We start from the raw sequence: 19,026 nt of genomic DNA on the forward strand, positions 1-19,026 counted from the left end.
TAGGCTAGGAAGGTATGGTGAATAAAGGAGAGTTCAACTGACAGGGAAGCCTGTGTGGAACAGAGGTTGGAGGCGCTTTTGACAAAGGTTTTAATAACACCACAATGTTGATAGAGAGAGGGATGATGGGAAAGTTTATACATGTATCTACATCTGTAGGTGGGTTTTCTGTAAACCGAGAAAGAAATGGTGCCATTGGGAAGATACATAATTAGAGTATCTAGAAAAGGCAGACTATTATCATTTTCTTTCTAAGGTGAACTGGATTCTGGAGTGCTAGCTACTGACATGGAGGAGGAAAGAGTCTAATGTATCTGAGCCATGTGGCCAAATAGAGAAAACATCATCGATATATTGATGATGTTTTCATCATCAAAACATCATGATAAGCTGACAGTCAAACTGGAGCAGATGGGGTTGGATATTAGATTAGTGCATTGGATTGGAGACTGGCTATCTGATAGGTATCAACAAGTTGTGTATGGGGGTGCAATATCCAGGAAAAGGAAAGTCACTAGTGGAGTGGCTCAGGGATCTGTTTTAGGGCCATTACTATTTAACTTGTATATTAATGATATTGGCGAAGATTTGGATGGAGATATTCAGTTGTTTGCAGATGATGCAAAGTTGGGACAAACCATAAAGAGTAGTCAAGATGTTGTGGCCTTGCAAGAAGACTTGAATAAATTGAGTGATTGGGCAAGAAAATGGGGATGCGAGTTCAATGTTGCAAAATGTAAGGTTTTAAAATTTGGAAAACAAAGATGGGATGCAGAATTTATGCTTGGTGAGAATATATTGTTGGAAGTAGACGAAATAAGAGATCTGGGAGTGATAGTGGATAAGGATCTAAAATTTAGGGGACACATCACCAAAATTGTGAAGACAACACAAAGACTTCTGGGAATGATGAGGAGGACACTGACGTGTAGAAGTAGGGAGATTCTTGTTCCATTGTATAAGGCTTTGATTAGGCCACACATGGACTATTGTGCCCAGATTTGGTCACCTGGTTTTCAGAAGGATGAAGAGACGTTGGAAAGGGTCCAAAGGCGACTGACTAAGGTAGTTTCTGACCTCTGGAATGTCAAGTATGAGGAAAGATTGAAAAGATGTAATTCGCAGAGTCTAGTGGAGAGAAGGAAGAGGGGAGATATGATAGAGACCTACAAGTTGGTAAGGGGTTGTTATAGGATCAATGGTGGAGAAGTTCTACAGCGAATAGTGGGAGATCAGGGGAGAACCAGAGGTCATCCCTGGAAACTATATAAAGAGGGTGTGAGTAGGGGAGTGAGAGGCAGGTTTTTTTCGTGCAGAGTTGTGAATGATTGGAATGCCTTGCCTGAGAGTGTGGTGTCTGCAAGGAGTTTGAATGTGTTTAAGACCCGGTATGATGAGATGTGTGTGAGATAAAAGGACCTCCTAGATGAGTCTTTGACTCCATGTGGTCTTGTTTAATAATAATAATAATATATCTCAGCCAGACAGAAGGTTTGAGAATGGCAGTATCAAGAGCATGTTTTTCAAAATGTTCCATAAAGAAATGGCTTGTATCATATGGTACCTTGTACATTACAGAAATCAGCTTGTACCTTATACTTCTCATACTGCTTAGCAGTACCCTATTCTTTACATCTCTTTCATAACACCCTCTTTTTCATTTTCATTTCATTTCTGAATCATAATTCCATGATTCATCCATTTCATCCCTACTTTATTTATTCTCTTAATATGATGTAACACTGTCATAAGTAACTGATTTTGGACTAAATCTAAGGCAATGATGATTTCTCTACCCTTCACCTGATCAAACCATTCCACAAGAGAAATCTGTTCCCTTAATTCACCATAGTTCACTTGCTCTATAATGTCCCACATCCCTGTTGTTCTATGAAGGTTGTAGCTGCCTATCCACTCCTCAAGTCAAAACCACATGATCACTCTCCCCCACCCAATACTAAAAATACTTGTTCCATACCTGTGGGATGTATGTCTGAAGTATGCACAGCTATAAAATGTCAGAGGATGTGTGTCAATAGAGACACACTATGGTGTCTCTATTGTTACCCAAACCAGTACTTAAATTGTCTGTGGATGATTTGGTGCCTGCAGTAGCTGCATACTCTCAATGGCTGCTTTAATGTTTTTTTTTTCTAGTGATCTCATTGCCAGAGTGACTGCACTATTACAGTATGAAAGGAACACCAGCTGCTGCCTTTTAATGCATGAGGCACAAACAGTAGTGGTTAGATAGGATTCTGACTTAGAGGCATTCATTCATCATTACACATCATGGTTCTAAAGGTCTTCAGTCCTTAAAGTGTATGAACCAAAGGCATTCCAGTCTATATTTCCTACCAATGACACCACTATCTGCCTCTGCTAATGCAAGGTCAGGCCAAACCATGAATGCAGCCAGTTGAATGCACACCTTAATCTGATAATGATTTGAACAAGCACATGACTATTGGTCTCATCTTAACTAGTTTATATCTACTTACAGACTAACTTATATCCACCTAAAACTAGTTTATCTGTATCTGCATGCATTGCAATACATGCTATATTCCCAAACTATATCTAGTTGGATTTTTTAAACGGTCTATCATCTTATCAAGTCCACCACTGTTAGAGAGTCAGAAAGGTAATCTCTGTTATCATGTGTAGTGGAATGGTGGGAGATTTCAGGGGACCTACCTCTTCCTGACTATAATGGTGTCATCCCTACAGGGTCTTCATGGGCTATTTTGTATAGGTACAATAGGTAGGCAATCAACTCTGCATTTCTAGGAGGGGAGTCTTCCTATGAAATCATCCAGAGGAAGCATTCTAAGAAAAATCCTATTAGTAATTATCAAAGAAAGAGTGCCATAAGGCTTCATTGTGGCAAAGTAAAATAAAATAAAATAAAAACCAATAAACTCTGCTAAAGTCCTTGCATGCTTCACATTTTTCCACAAAGAAAAATCTCAATACAAGACTTGGTGAAGTGTTCCCCCCCCCCAAACATTCAATTGCAACCTGTACTGTACAAATCCAGAAGATAATCGTAATATAACAATATAAACTGTTTAATTCCAGAAGAATCCTAGCACGTGAGGACTTTAGCAGAGTTTATTGTAGTTTTTATTTTATTTTACTTTTTTTTTTCTTTTTATCACTAGAGGGCAGGCTAAGAAAATGGATTAGTTAACAATATAGATGTAATTTACCTGTCTGGAGTGCAACAGCATGTAGCTTGGTTCTTATACACATGTATCCTTCTGAAGATGACATCAACACAGGGGTCGAAATGTAAAGTTATTATTTTATTATTAATCAGTAAAATAATCTTTTCAACACGTGTGTTTTGTGTCCCTAAATTCATAAATATGAATGCTGATCACCGTGTAACCTTAAAAGAAAGAGTCATCATAATCCATGGAGATGTGACCCACAAGCAGTGCAGCCTGTACAGTAAGCTAAAGATACGTAGTTCCATGTTAATTAATCGACTGGCATTTTTGAAACGATGTAGAGACAGCAACTTAATACCCAACTGCATTAAACTAAAGAAGAAATTTACATCAGCTAAAGCACTCCGTATCTATGCCAGGCTAGAAAAAGCGTTGTTAAGAGAACAGATCCACGAGGCATGAAAGAACTCAGCATCTACCCAAGCCAAAGTGTTACAACTAAAATTTGAGCTATCCAGTTACGTTAATCCGGAAATTTGGAATATTCTAGATAAGATCTTGAAAGTTTATTTTTCACTTGGTCAGACTATAATAAATTTAGTTTAATCCTTTATCCAAGTGTGTGTGTGCAAACAAAGTTTGCGCCTGAAAGTATCTTCACAACTGGGGTAAATTTCTAGACAAGATCACAGATGACTCAGCCAAGCACCTATTACTCAAAAACAAACAATAATTAATAACAATGTTTCAAGCATTAAAACTACAGGAAAGCACAAGACAATTACGACGCCATAACGGAAGGAGCAGTCAATCACCCACAAACGCAGTTAGGAGCAACCAACCACTGTCTGGTTATCAACCAATCAGATTACAACCTCACATAAGGTGAACTCTTGCTACTGGAGAAAGGTTTAAATTATACTATTGCTCTGAGGTCCGTAAATAAATTAGATATAATATATCATATCGAGAGAGGTTTAAGATCCCTCCCCGCCAATTTAGCTGACAAAATACGAATGGAAACTGCCTGTTTACTAAATTCAACCAAAAAATTAAGCAGCAACCTAAACAAAGCGGATAAACTCCTCAAATCCCTAAAAAATAACCGTTACATTATTATCACAAAAGCAGATAAAGGGAATGCCACTGTTGTTTTAAATCGGACAACCTACATTGAAAAAATGAACCATTTGGTATCGGACCACAACACCTACCAAATGGTAAATTACAACCCTACACAACGCAACAAAAAGAAAACTACTGAACTACGTAAATCAGTTAACACGTGGCCGGAAGAAACAATTAAAAAAAAATTAATACCACAGTATGCCCGCACGCCCAGAATTTATAGCCTGCCAAAAGTACATAAAACAGACACGCCATTACGTCCAATTGTGGAAGAAATTGACAGTCTGAATTACTACTTAGCCAAAAAATTAGTGGCCACACTCAAGGAATTGGTTGGTCATTCCCCTTCCTACATAAAAAAATACACAACAATTCATAAACAAAATTAAAAACATTACACTCAACGACCAAGATCTGTTAGTCAGCTTTGACATAACTTCCCTTTTCACCAATGTCCCAATCAATGATACTATCTTACTCTTACAGACATATTTCCACACGACATCACAGCCCTCTTTGCCCATGTACTCCACTCTGGATATTTCGTGTGGCAAAACAATTTTTACCTTCAAAAAGAGGGTACAGCCATGGGCTTACCACTTCCCCCCCTCCCCCAATAGCAAACTTTTATATGGAAGACTTTGAGCAATGAGCTCTAGAATCAGCATGCCTAAAGCCCAAAATTTGGCTCAGATATGTTGACGATATTTTTGCCATTTGGCCCCACGGCCACCAAGCACTAGATACATTCCTTAGCCACCTGAGCAAACAACACAAACGCATCCAATTCACCATTGAAATAGAAAAAAACAACTCTCTCTCTTCTGTTCCTAGATACACTTGTCACAAGTCTTCCTTTAGGCTGTCTCTCCTTCTCAGTTTACTGCAAACCTACACAAAACTTCTTATCACCACCCAACACAAAAACTAGGGGTCATAAGCACCCTTAAACACAGAGCTCAAACCATTTGTTCAAATGAACAAGCTCTTAACCATGAATATGAGACCATCCAACGTACCTTTATAAAAAATGGATACAGTATAAAAACCATCCACAAAGATACCACTAATAACAAAAAAGATTTCAAGAATGCTATTGCTATACCATATGTTAGAGGCATTTCAGAAAAAATAGACAGAACACTACACAAATACAACATCAAAACCACCTTTAAACCCCCGACAAAATTAAGACACCTACTCAGTTCTTCCAAGGATCCCCTGCCACACCTAGCCCACCCAGGGGTTTATAAAATAGATTGCACATGTAACATACCATACATAGGGGAAACAGGGCGAATCATCCCAATCAGAAAGGATGAACACAAACGTCACATAAAATACCTCCATTTTGGAAAAACCGGCCTTTCTGACCATGCACTCCAAACATACCACAGAACTGACTGGAAAAGTACCAAGTCCCTACACTGCACCAAAACCTGGTTCGAGCAGAAATTCAAGGAAGCATGTGAAATGCTCAAACATGATCCAAATCTGAATAAAAATGATGGTCTAACCATTCCAAGAATGTGGAGGACCCATCTACAACCTTCATAGCAACCACGAAGAAAAATCTCAATACAAGAAGAATTGGTGAAGTGTTTTTTTTTTTTTTCCTGAACATTCAATAGCAACCTGTACTGTACAAATCCAGAAGATAATCATAATATAACAATATAAACTGTATAATTCCAGAAGAATCCTAGCATGTGAGGACTTTAGCAGAGTTTATTGTAGTTTTTATTTTATTTTACTTTTTTTTTTCTTTTTATCACTAGAGGGCAGGCTAAGAAAATGGATTAGTTAACAACGTAGATGTAATTTACCTGTATAGAGTGCAACATCATGTAGCTTAGTTCTTATACACATGTATCCTTCTGAAGATGACCTCAATACAGGGGTCGAAACATAAAGTTATTATTTTATTATTAATCAGTAAAATAATCTTTTCAACACGTGTGTTTTGTGTCCCTAAATTCATAAATATGAATATATCTGCCTTGTTTTAGTGCTTTCGATAAAGGTTTTCACTGGCCTGACAGCTATTTCAAATTGGTCGGATCACATCAAAGACCAGGCAGAGACCTTAAGAGAGCAAAAAATCCTCATTTACCAAAGCAGACCTATGTCAGAGTGTTGTATTTTTCATAAGCGAATTCTCAGGTGGCATGTAATATTAATTATCAAAGAAAGAGCCATAAGGCTTCATTTTGGTAATGTAAAATAAATAGCATATTATATTAAAAATATATCTAAATAACTTACCTCACAAAGCACAATACCAAACGAAAAAATATCAACTTTTTCATCATACTTTTTTCCTTTCATCATTTCTGGAGCCATCCAATAAGGATTTCCAACCACAGTGTAACGTTTTTTTCTTTCATACTTCTTTGGTGTAGTATGTTTCCCATAGCGCCGAGATGAATACTGATGACTTTGGTCTGAAATAATACGGGCAAGGCCAAAATCTGCAACAACCACTGTTCTATCCTAAAAGTAAAGAACATTAAATTCCCAAAACCTGTGAATTCATCATACTAGAAAGATGGCCAAAAAGTTTTCTGATTTGTCTTTTGATTGAGTGCATATTTTATACTATATATATACTTTCTTTATATGAAATGAAAAAATCTTGTTGTTTTTGTGAGTGAAATGATAAAAGGATCATTTATGTTTCATGTTAACATGATTTTTTTGGTGTAACACGATTGAACAAGATCAAAAACTCACTGATCAGGGAAACAATGAAGGTAACCCATATCTGGAAAGATTAGGGAATCAAAGCTGAAGTGGTTTGGTCACACTATGTGGCAAGATAAAAGCTATATGGGAAAGAGACTGCTGGAGATGAAGCCACCAGGTAAAAGAAGGGGAGACCTAAACAACACTGGATGACTGAACAGCTTGAGAGGTCCTCTGACTAGAGGAGCAAATGGCCTTGGATAGAACCAAGTGGAGTAGGTTGATCCACTGCAGCAACCCTAGTTAAGTGGGAATGAAGCTGAAGAAGAGTTGACATTATTTTTTTTTAGAACATGGAAATATGGCAGATATGTCGTGACATAATATTCTTGATGTAAATCTCAGAAAATGAGCATGTGCATAAGCTTTAAAATTTGTAATTAAGAGGGCATTATGCTCATCATTAAGAAGGGGAGGGGACAAAGAGAAACATTTGGGAAGACAGAAGTTTGATTGTCATCGGAAAAGACAGGAGTCGACATGTCAGAAGAACAGAGGCTTGTCGACAGAAGTGTTCATTGATAAGAAAAAATGGCAGGATAGGAAGGTTGTCGTCAGAAAAAACGAGAGTCTGAAAGAAAGTAAAGGAGTTGGCAGTTAGCTACCTCTACAGTGTTAAGTTCAATAAATGTCTGAGAACTTTCCTGAATCACCTATCAAGAATAAGGAACTGTGTGATAAATGTATGCTGAAATGATAAATGGAATCCACTGTGAAAGAACATGTTACTTGGACTACAAGTAACATGTTCCCGTTTATCTACCCTATATATATATATAAAATGATAAGCTTTTTGTGTAACGTTTTTTCCAAGTTATTTGAAACGTTTTGAAACTCAGGAGAGAACCAGTCTACAAGTCCGGAACTCAGGGGGGGGGGGTTTCTTTACCAGTACCCCTGATGATATTAAGTCTTACGATTTACAAAAACTTGTCAGGTTTTAATTGATTATTTTTATTAAACTCTTTATTTACATCATAATATGGTCTGAATACTGAAAAATACCCACAAAGGTTACTCTTGTTGAGCTGAGTGTCAAACTTTATTAGTAGGATTATTTTTCTATCTGCTGAATAGGATATGAGAAAGAATTGTTTGAATCCATTATTGTTAATTTTACATTTGATTATAAAAGGTTCTTTGTGATTAATAATCTCTTGTACATAGATGAATGGGTAAAGTAAATATTATGAGATTTTATTTGAGCTTCATTAATTTGTGAAACAACATAGCAATATTGAAATCAATGCAGTATCCCAAAAAAACCTGAATATCTATCGAGCAAAGGGATAGAATTTAAATTAAATGTACTTCCAAGCTACAACTACAATTTATAATTATCGGTTAAACGTAAAAAGGGGAATACCACAAATATTTATTATAGTATCATAAAAATCTCACACTAACAATATATATATATATATAAAACATAAATGGCACAACACAATTAAATCCTATAGGATAAAAATCAGATAGGATTAGATTAGAATGAGATCAAGTGATATAATGATATTGTAACAAAATACCAATAGGACAAATTATATTGTTGGTTCTGTGTGTTAAGGCTTAAGTGCTGGGACGACATTATTTTGTAGGTTTAATGGAATACAATACAGCACTAGGAAAGGATTAAAAACTAATTTTAATGCTTCCAATATTTTCTTTCAGTCACTGAGATATCTTCAGGGATTACAAATAACTCTTGTAACATATGCACGAAGACAACACAATACTAAATAAAACACATGGGTAAATCTAATCTCAGATCCTATCTAGACGATGTGCCCTCTATGGTATTTGTTTAAATTTGGTTGATTTCTGACTGCTGCTGCAGATTATAAAAAGTGTTTCCTTTTTAAATTTACTATGGTGGAGCATGGTGGTTTTCTTCCAGGAGATCTCCTGTGGGTTGTATCCATTCATGGTCTGTAAGGCCTTGATTGCAGATGTATGATATGTGTTCTTCTAAACGGATGGTCACTGATCTACCTGTCTGTCTGAAGTAAGTCAACTTGCAGGAACAGGGTACTTTATATACGCCAGGCACTGAGAGAGGAGGAAGCTGATCTTTGGTAGAACAGATAAGGGTAGCAAGTTACCCATGGGGCTTAAAAGCTGTGTTTTTTCTGATGTGCCACAGATGTAGGGGGATGGTGATGGCATTTCTGAAATCCGTCTGAAGCAATGGTAGAGGAATAGGGGAGGAACTGAGTATTTTTTTAATTCTGCAATCACTGTAGCCACTGGAAAGGAAGGTGTTGTGCATGTGGTTGAGTTCAGTTGAAAAAGAGGTTCCACTGGAACAAAGATTATAGGTTCTATTTATTGGAGTTTTAATAATGACATATTGTTGAAAGGGGTGGTATAGTACGCTCACAGATTCGAGACCCTTCGACACTTCTGCACATGTCACAAAAATGAGAATCCATTCCGATAATAGGGTAATCAATCTGTCTTCTGGGATGAGTTGTTTATTATTACAAGTTGGAAAATTAACTTATCTTTTATGATCATTGTAGTTTTTAAAGTGGTAACTATTTTGCTTGCATAACAGTTGGAAAATTTTATCTATAAAGCACACGATTTTGTTTGCGACCAATTTGTACGTCCTTCATTTCTATCTCACCTTCAGCATGAATCGACTATTCTTGGCACCAAGCCAAGCGAAGCTCTGCAAAGTGTGGGTGTACTATAGTGGATTTTCTATATACATGAAAGAAAGGTTATCATTAGGAAGGTATGTTACTAAGGTGTCCAGAAAGGGTAAACTATTGTTATTTTCCTCTTCTATTGTAAACTGGATTTTGGATGAACATTATTAAGGTGACTGGGGAAGGAGTGTAATGTGTCAGAGTCATGAGGCCAAATAGAGAACACATCATCTAGATATCTTAGCCAGATAGAATGTTTGAGAGGAGCTGAGTCTATGGCTTATTTTTCAAAATTTTTCCATGTAAAAATTAGCAAGAGAGAGTGTGAGGAGGAATCCATAGCAGTTCCCTCTATCTGTCTGTAAATTTTGTTTTTCCAAGAAAAATAATCAGGACTGATAGCAAAGGAAAAGAGATCTAAGATATCAGAAGAATAAACATTTCTTAAGAGTGTTAAGGTATCATTTAAGGGGATATTAAACAGTGAGGTGATGTCAAAGCTTCCCAATATATCTGTATTATGTAAAGTTAGATTTTCAATCAAGATTTTAAAATGAGTAGTTTTTTTTTTTTTTAAATTATAAAAATTACTTAAAAATGTATCTTCCTGGCCAATAGACAACAAAAAAAAAAAAAAAAAAAAAAAAAAAAAAAATCAAACCCTTCAGTTTTTGCTCCCCACCCACCAGATATATGGTTTACCTAAAATCGACAAACTTAATTCCCTCCTAAGACCACCTACAGTGGATACCACTGATGCTCCATGCTACAAATTGTCCAGACAGCTGGCAAACTATATGAAAAAACTCTACCCATTTTAAAACCTAAATAGGATTTTAGAGGTCACCCAAATGTTTCATTTAGTATTGTATTGTCTTTGTGTAAGTTACAGGAGTTATCTGTGATCTCTGAAGATCTCTCAGTGGGAGATGAAATATTGGAAGCATTAAAATTAGTTTTTAATCCTTGCCTAGTGCTGTGTATATTCCATTCAACCTGTAACATGACATATTGTTGGTTGCTGCTATCCAGCTGGGAGTCCAAAGGAGCATGTGGATGCCATTCATTGGCAGGTTAGCACAATGAAGATAGATAATGGAACAATAAAAGGTCACATGAGCAAGATGGAAATGAAATTTATACAGCTACAAAGGGATAAATTACCTGAAACTGCCTAAGATTGTGGAGGGAACAGGGGTTTCAGAGTGCTGGTTCTGATAGCACCAGAAGATCCATTCACAACTCTGGTAGCAACTCTATGAGGGGTTGTTTGAAAAGTTTGGTCAATTTCCAATAGATGGTGACACAATTTGTTCATTCATACCAGTGTCGGCAGATATCATCTTTTTCATGATCCCTGGCAAAATTTTAGCCACGTGCGATGAATAGCTCTTGTTTCGCAAACATTTAAAATGATCATGTTCGTTTTTTTCATGAAAATGAAGAAAAACGAGTTTCGTGCAGTGATAAAACACTTTTATTTGAAGAAGTGGATGGCTGCACAGATCAAAGTCGATTTAGATGCAGTTCATGAGGGCTCTGTACCAGCATTAAAGACTATTTATTTTTGGATAAATGTGTTTAAACATGGTTGTAAGTCCATCGAAGATGAAGAGTGCTCCGGATGCCTCACTGAGGTCATTACGAAGGAAATGATTGACAAAATTCATGGTATTGTTAAAGAAGACCGCTGAGTTGTAGGCATCTCAACTGAACGGGTGTATAATATCCTGCATGAAAAAGCTGTGTGTGTGCTAGTGCGATTGTTGACTGTCAATCAAAAGAGCAAGCGAAAAGACATTTCAACACAGTGTTTGGCGATGTTTATTCCCAATTCACAGGATTTTTTATGTCGATTCATGACTATAGACGAAACTTGGAACCACACTGGACAATGCGAGGCGAAAGAGCACCGAAAAAAGTGAAGACCATTTTGTCAGCTGGGAAGGTGATGGCCACTGTTTTTTTGGTTTTCCCCAAGGAATTATCATGATACACTATTTGGAAAAGGGTGAGACAATAATAGGAGTCTATTATGCATCACCATTGGACCGTTTAAAAGAGGAACTGAAGAAAAAATGGCCAAGATTGGCACACCCAAAAGTGTTCTTTCATCGAGATAATGCACTGCCCACACATCTGCTGTCGCAATGGCAACATTGCACAAACTGAGGTTTGAATCGGTTCTGCATCCACAGCATTCTCCAGACTGGCTCATTCTCATGAGCAATACAATGTACAAGCAAGAAGTGTGACCAGTATGTTAAGGAAGTCTAAATCAGATTTATGTGAGAAAATTAACTAAGCAGGAAAAAGTAAATCCAAAAGAGTTTTTTCGGTATGTAGTAAGAGAAAGAATGACCATGGAAGGATAACTTTACTCAGTGCTGAGGGTAAGAAAGTGAAAGAAGCAGAAGAAATAGTTGAGCTACTACGTGATCACTTTGCAAGGGGGAGGAAACGCTGTAGTTACTGATTTGAGAAATGAGGTAGACAAAGTGGAGGTTTTCAGCAGAATGAAAAATATCGATGCGAATACAGCAGTGCAACTAGATGGTATGCCAACCATTTGTGATATGCGAATGTGCAAGAGAAATGGTAAAACCTCTGACTATGTATGTTTAATTTAAGTCTCGGCTGTGACAAAGGTCCAATGGAGTGGAAAGAGGGTAAGATAGTTCCATTACATAAAGGTGGCTTCAAGACAGAAGCAGAAAATTACAAACAGTATCTCATGAATAATGCTTAAAGTATTGAAAAAGTTGGTTAATGGTAAAATCCAGCATTGGGTATTATAAGAATATGATATTCTATGGGGAGAAAAGCAACGTTTTGTAGAAGGTACAATCTGTCTTAGTAATTTATAATAAAGTGATAGAGGAATTGGATAAAGGAAATGGTTACACCATGATGCTGCTGGACTTTGTAAAGGCATTTGACAGAACACTGCATGGAAAACTATTAGATAAGTTGGAGCAGATGGGACTGGATATGAGGCTGGTGGCATGGATAGTGAAGGGTGGTGTATGGTGGAGTGAACTCAATGCAATTAAGCATGAGTAGTGAAGTGCCCCAGTGCTCTGTATTAGCTGCTACTCTTTAATTTGTATATTAATAAATAAGAAATGATTTAAGGGGAAATTCTTAAATGGTGGCCATTCCTACATAACTATATCATCATCATCAGTGATCCTAACAGGCACCCAAGCGTCCACAACCTTCCAACTATTCTTGGACTTTGCAACCATAACGTGAGGATAAGGTGGTTAGCCCTATGCCTCTCAATGGGTCCTAGGTCTGCAGATGCATTTGTTCACACGGCTGATTTGCCTGTTCTGGGGGACAAAAAAACCAAAGGTTCTGGGTTTTTCGTCCTCCCACCTCCATATGAGACTGGATAACTCACCTTTCACTGAAAGAGACCAGACAAAGGTTCCTCACCTCGTTAATGGGTATCGAATTCAGGTCTTTCCGACCAAAGAGCTTCGTCTATATCAACTGAGCTATGGAGGCTCTACATAACCACATATTTAACCCTCTCGTGCATGAATTTTTATGTTCATTTATAAAAAATTATAATAATGACACAGTAACAATTAATCTTACAGTATTACTATGAATTCATTAATTTCGCTAAATTTGTGCCCTGTATATGTTAAAAATGATGTCCTAATCTGAGGATATAATTTTTATGTGTCCTCATATGAGGCCCTTATGCATTAGAGGGTTAAAGAAATTCGAGAATTTCTCTAAGTATATGGTCATGTAGATACACAGTATATGTATGCACCCTGTACAAATGAATCTGTAAATTCTTAAAATACTTAATAAAGAGGGGGCATTTTTCTTGTTTCTAAAAAAAAAAAATTACATTTCATTTTTATATTTTGAAAATAATTTAAATAGTTGTGCATAAATGTGTGCAAGTAGCTTTCAGTTTACATAAATGTATGTATGTATTTTTTTCAGTCATGCTAAGATGAGTGAATTAGTTTGAGAATACCTTAAGAGAAATGTTTGTTTAAACATTATTATGATCTTTAAGGTAAATAATTATAAAAGAAAAAAAATGCAATATGAACCTTAGCTACCTCTCAGAATGTGTTCATTAATAAGTTTCAATATTGCATTATTTTAAAAGAAAATACACGATATCCAGTATGATTTGGCAATGTTGGTAGAAGCAAACAGCCTCTCTCTCTCTCTCTCTCTCTCACACACACACACACACACACACACACACAGTCATCCAAAAGTACAGGTATCCCTTGCTTAATGCAGTTTTGCTTAACGCGGCAAAATTAATTGCGACAATCCCTTGATAAAGTTTTGATTAACGCATCATAACGAGTGATATTACGCACTGATTTTTTGCTGTTGGTTTGGTTTAACACGTTATGTAAAGGTTTGTGATATTTGACAGTAAATTGTATCTGAGAGATGCCACTACCTCCGATGTCAGTATATTGTGGTTTAGTTTTTTTTTTTTTTTTAATTCTTTGTTCAATAATTTCTAGATTGTAACTGAAAATAAATAAAACATCATGTATTACTGAAGTAGAGAGCCAAAGACTTATTTATCATACATGTCTTCTAGGAGATGTGCTTTACATTATGGAAAATACTAAGGAAAGTGATCTGGAGCTTACTCCACTTTTACTACGAGTTGCCTATAAGGTTTGCTTATGCTTGCATCTGCCGAAACTTTTAGTTTCTATATATTTGGCATGAAACTCTTGTAATTTCTATATTCGTCTAAGAAATAATGTTGGATTCAATATCCACTTAATTTGTACCATCATGCATTATATTTTCAGTGTTTTAACTTTATGTTTTATTGCTTGTTTGCCGAGGTCTGGAGAGCCAATTTGCTTGTTATCGTAGAATTTATGCCGATAAGAAAAAACTAAAACTGTTCAAACGACTCTTGATAAATTATTTTGATAAACAAATTGCAGTAAATAATGTAGGTACAGGCATTTATTAAACATTTACTTTGCATTCATATTTGATCTTTCTTAAAAGAGTACCATATAAAACAAATTATTAATACAGTAATCGATCATGGATGAATTGTAATTTTTACCATTGATTATTAGATTTGATTAACGATTTTGATATATGCGGTAACATCGAGGGATTAATTAACTGCGTTAATCAAGGGATACCTGTACTATGATATGATGAATATAATGGTCCTACACGATAAGCATCATTACCTGATGAGTGGCAAGATAAATACAGCTCTGTATTAATTTGATATTGCTCTATACATTTAAATTACCATCCAGTGCTATATGAAGTATTTTAGTATTAAAAAAATACTAAAAAAAGTCTACAAGTAACATTTCAAGCAGTATACTTACTTTATTGCATAAATCTCATTTACATTACTTGATTTTCCACAATTCATTCCAGAATGGTGCAAGTACTGAAGATATTGAACATCAAACAGATAGCTGAAGCACTGTACTCGCAAGAGAAAAAAAAAAGTTGGAAAGTTAAAACACATCTTGTTCATATATCTCACATGCATGTATGCATACAAAATGAAATGTTCTATACTACTTAGTTAATAAATTATTTCATGATAATACTCCATCAATATTGAAGTCTATGAGAAAATGCCACAAAGTAACGTCTCTTTTTTTAAAAAAAAAAAAAAAAATCCATGTGATTTGAACTGACAAACACTCATTTGTTACCTTTCATCACTTGAGTGTGGAAGTTATGCAGTTCTAATGCTCTGAATTTTATTTATTTATTCATATGGCATAAATGAAACATGCAGTACAATGCACTGTCATTTTAAAACATATAAAATTAAAAGCCACTTTAAAAAACCAGCAAAATATTTAAAGCTTATATCCATATTAGTCAAAGAGTAGCACTTAAAAAGTCCGATTTGTCTCCTGAACATGCTCTAAGATAACATGGGTCACAATATGGTCCACGGGTTGTTTTTAAGCTCCACAATGTGGGGACAGTCATTTACCCCACTTAAAAAGCATGTCTGCACATACGGCATGACCAGTTCATATTCTATTAAGCTGAATCCAGGATTTCCGTGGAAGATTTGAGCAAGTATCAAAACTTTCTTGTAATTTGTTGAGAAAAAATTTTGTAACATCCTCTGTCTGGCTCTCCCACTGTTCCTGTCACTTTTGCTTCAGGCCGAAGTTAGATTGTAGTAGTTGTTTGGCTAATTGTAATGCTGGATATCCCGATCTCAATCGTTGTACACTTAAGTCTGGGAGGTCTAAGTGTATTAGTGGGGCTGTGTTCTCTAGAATCTTCTTATACTCCTGTAAGAGAGAGCTTTAGTTCTGCACAGACTTGGTGGAATAATGTTGCCAGAAGCCAATGTGTGGGCATTGATTTAATTGTACCAGAAATCAGTCTCATTGTATTATTTAGTTAATTATCAACAAGTTTAACATGTGTGCTATTTAGGCCACACTGGGAAGCAATATTCGGCAACAGAGAAAACTAGTCAGAGCTGTAGTCTGTAGATAATCAGATGTTGCTCCCCATGTCATACCTGTTAGTTTTTGTATTATGCTGTTACGGGTTTTTAACTTAGCAGAAACGTTTGTTAGATGCTGCTTATGAGAGCATGTGGTCCAAGGTCACGCCCAAATACTTTGAAAATTGTTGTGTCATAGTAAGCAACCTCCAAAGCAGATATGCAAAGTGACATCCACCATGTGATTATTAAACTGAAAGCTTGATACTTCTGTTTTGTCTGGATTGAGCTGGAGCCATCATTTTTTGTAATATTCACCTATTGTTTTCAGGTCTTTTGTAAGTACCTCTTTGGCCTGACTCATGTTTTTGTGTGGAATGGAAATTATTACAGTGTCATCAGCATAACAGAGCTTGCGTGAGATGGTGGCAGGCAAGTTGTATATGTATAGTTTATAAAGTAGGGGTGCCAATACTGACCCTTGTGGAAGACCATTATTAAGTTTTCGTTGTCAGGACATTTTATTTCCTAATATAACCTGAAAGAAACGTTCCCTGAGCATGGAGGGAATTAAGTGCACAGTTCGTTTACATGGAACAATACTAAGAAATTTGTATATAAGACCTTCACGCCAAACTGTATCATAGGCTGCTGTTAGGTTTAAGAAGACAGCTGATGTTTTTTCTTGCTTCTAGAATCAGCTTCTATGTACGATGTTAAAGTGAACACTTGGTCACAACAACCATATTTTTCTCTAAAACCAGCCTGTTCAATCGGGACGTGCAGCATGATTGGTATAGACAATCTGTTGTATGGAAGGCATTCCAATATTTTATAAGTGCAACTCAATAAAGCAATAGATCTATAGAACTCCCCCCCCCCCGTGGGGGGGACAGTTTTCCAGGTTTAAGAATAACAACTATTTTTGATTTCTTAAACTGGCTGGGTAGTCAGCTCAATAATATATCAGAGAAGAATTCAGAAAGCCATTTTATAGTATTTGGCCAGCTATTAATCAGGAATTCAGGATGGATACCGTCGAAGCTGGAGCCTTGCCTGCTCTGACATCTTTTATGATGTCAGAGCAGGCATTTATGACGGCTTTTACTTCATCGATATTAAAGATTAAGTCATATTGTGAGAAAGCAGGAACATATGTTTTTAATGCTATAAGTTCTTTCTTAACTTTCTTGGTATGTTCATGAGGTCCTGAGGTGCCCTTGACATATTAATGATTTGATTGGCTATTTTCTCATGGGAAATCATTACGCTTTTACTTTTAGACAGATTAGTTGTGGATAGTTTTTGGAGAAGATTCCAAGCTTTTCTACTTGATCATTTGAGTTCAAGGTTTTCAACTGCATCAATCCATTTTGTTTTTTGAGATGAGTTCAGGCTATGTAGTAATTCATCTGCTATTTCAGGATCTTCAATTTTGAGGAATTCTCTATAAAGATTTTCACTTTCTTCATTCCATCTGGGAACATAATCTTTTCTGTAACTTCTAGGGATATATTTTTTCACAGTTGATATGATAGCTCCTACGAATCTCTTATACTCCGCAATTCTAGCAGGTATCCATTGAACACATTTATTCAATTCATTTGCAAATTCTTCCAATTTGCTTTTTTAAAATTCCAACATGGTAATGGAAAGGATCTTGCTATAGGTAGCGTCATACCAATTTCTAGTAACACTGGCCAATGTTGACTATGTGGGAAGTTAGAAGGTACATATCGTCTTGCTGGTCATGAGTGTCCTTCTGTGTTTAATGAAATAAAACATGTCCAGATTAGACACTGTTTGCCATGCTGATCTAAAGGTATTTCTATCATTACCATCAAATACAAGGTGTATATTATTTATTTCTGCCCACTGAATGAGGGCAGTACCGCAGTCGTTATCACGGTAATTCCATTCTTAATGAATATTAAAATCACCAATCCATAATGTTGGATGTTGATAAATGGGTACCACATCTGTAGACTACAATGTTAAAGGAGGTTTATAGACATTGACAATTGTTATGTTGTGGATTTTCACACTCACAAGATGGGTATCTTTATCACTTCTTGTTGTTAGGACAATAGCATTTTCTATATCATCCTTAATATATGTTGCAATGCCATAATTCTGGTATGTAGGCAGCAATCAGGATGTAACCAATTATTTTTCCTCTTCTGTTAAGGTCATCTTCATTTTCAGCATGCATTTCTTGAAGAAGCATGATGTCAATGTTATTTTCTTGTATTTTGCGTCACATTTTCACATTTTGCTCTATTGATTCCCTCAATATTCAGTTAGCATATCTTATGGCTAAATCCCAATTTTTTGTCAGTCTTCTTCTTCTTTCGCTATGCTTTATCCCGTGTTAAACGGGATCGACGTTCCTATCTTTAATCTTCTTCATCCCGATTCTCCAGTCCAGGGCATCTTCCAGACTCCATCCTTTCTCCCTAAGATCCTCGAGTTTGGGCCTGCCTCTTTTCCTCCTTCCCTCCACCTCCATACGCTCCACTCGTTTACCAACATACTCCTCACTCCTTCTCTCTACATGACCGAACCACCTCAGCCTGCTTTCTTGTACCTTCTTACCAATCGGTCCCACCTTGATCGTCCCTATGATGTAGTCATTCCTTATCCTGTCCTCCTTTATCACACCACTCATCCATCTCAACATCCGCATCTCTGCCACCTCCATCTTCCTCTCCTGTGCCTTTGTTATAGGCCACATCTCTGCACCATGGAGCATTGCCAGCCTCACCACCATCTTATAACTTACTCTCTTGTCGCACAGGACCCCGCTCATCTTCCTCTAGTTCATCCAGCCGCATGTTATTCGGTGCTGCATTTCCTCATC

General features: G+C 36.5%; 1 protein-coding gene across 1 annotated transcript in view; it reads right to left on the reverse strand.

Moving 5' to 3' along the window:
* LOC150104475 (LIM domain kinase 1-like) overlaps nt 1–19,026 on the reverse strand; it is a 390,472-nt gene that overhangs the window by 37,650 nt on the left and 333,796 nt on the right. Inside the window, exon 11 of the mRNA XM_090395560.1 lies at nt 6,570–6,797. Coding sequence (XP_090251686.1) covers nt 6,570–6,797 — 228 coding nt within the window. The remainder of the gene's footprint in view (nt 1–6,569; nt 6,798–19,026) is intronic.

The sequence above is a fragment of the Typopeltis vanoorti genome, chromosome 7 (genome assembly GCF_054136105.1).
Source record: "Typopeltis vanoorti isolate ZY-2024b chromosome 7, IOZ_Tvanoo_1.0, whole genome shotgun sequence".
Taxonomy (NCBI): Eukaryota; Metazoa; Arthropoda; class Arachnida; order Uropygi; family Thelyphonidae; genus Typopeltis; species Typopeltis vanoorti.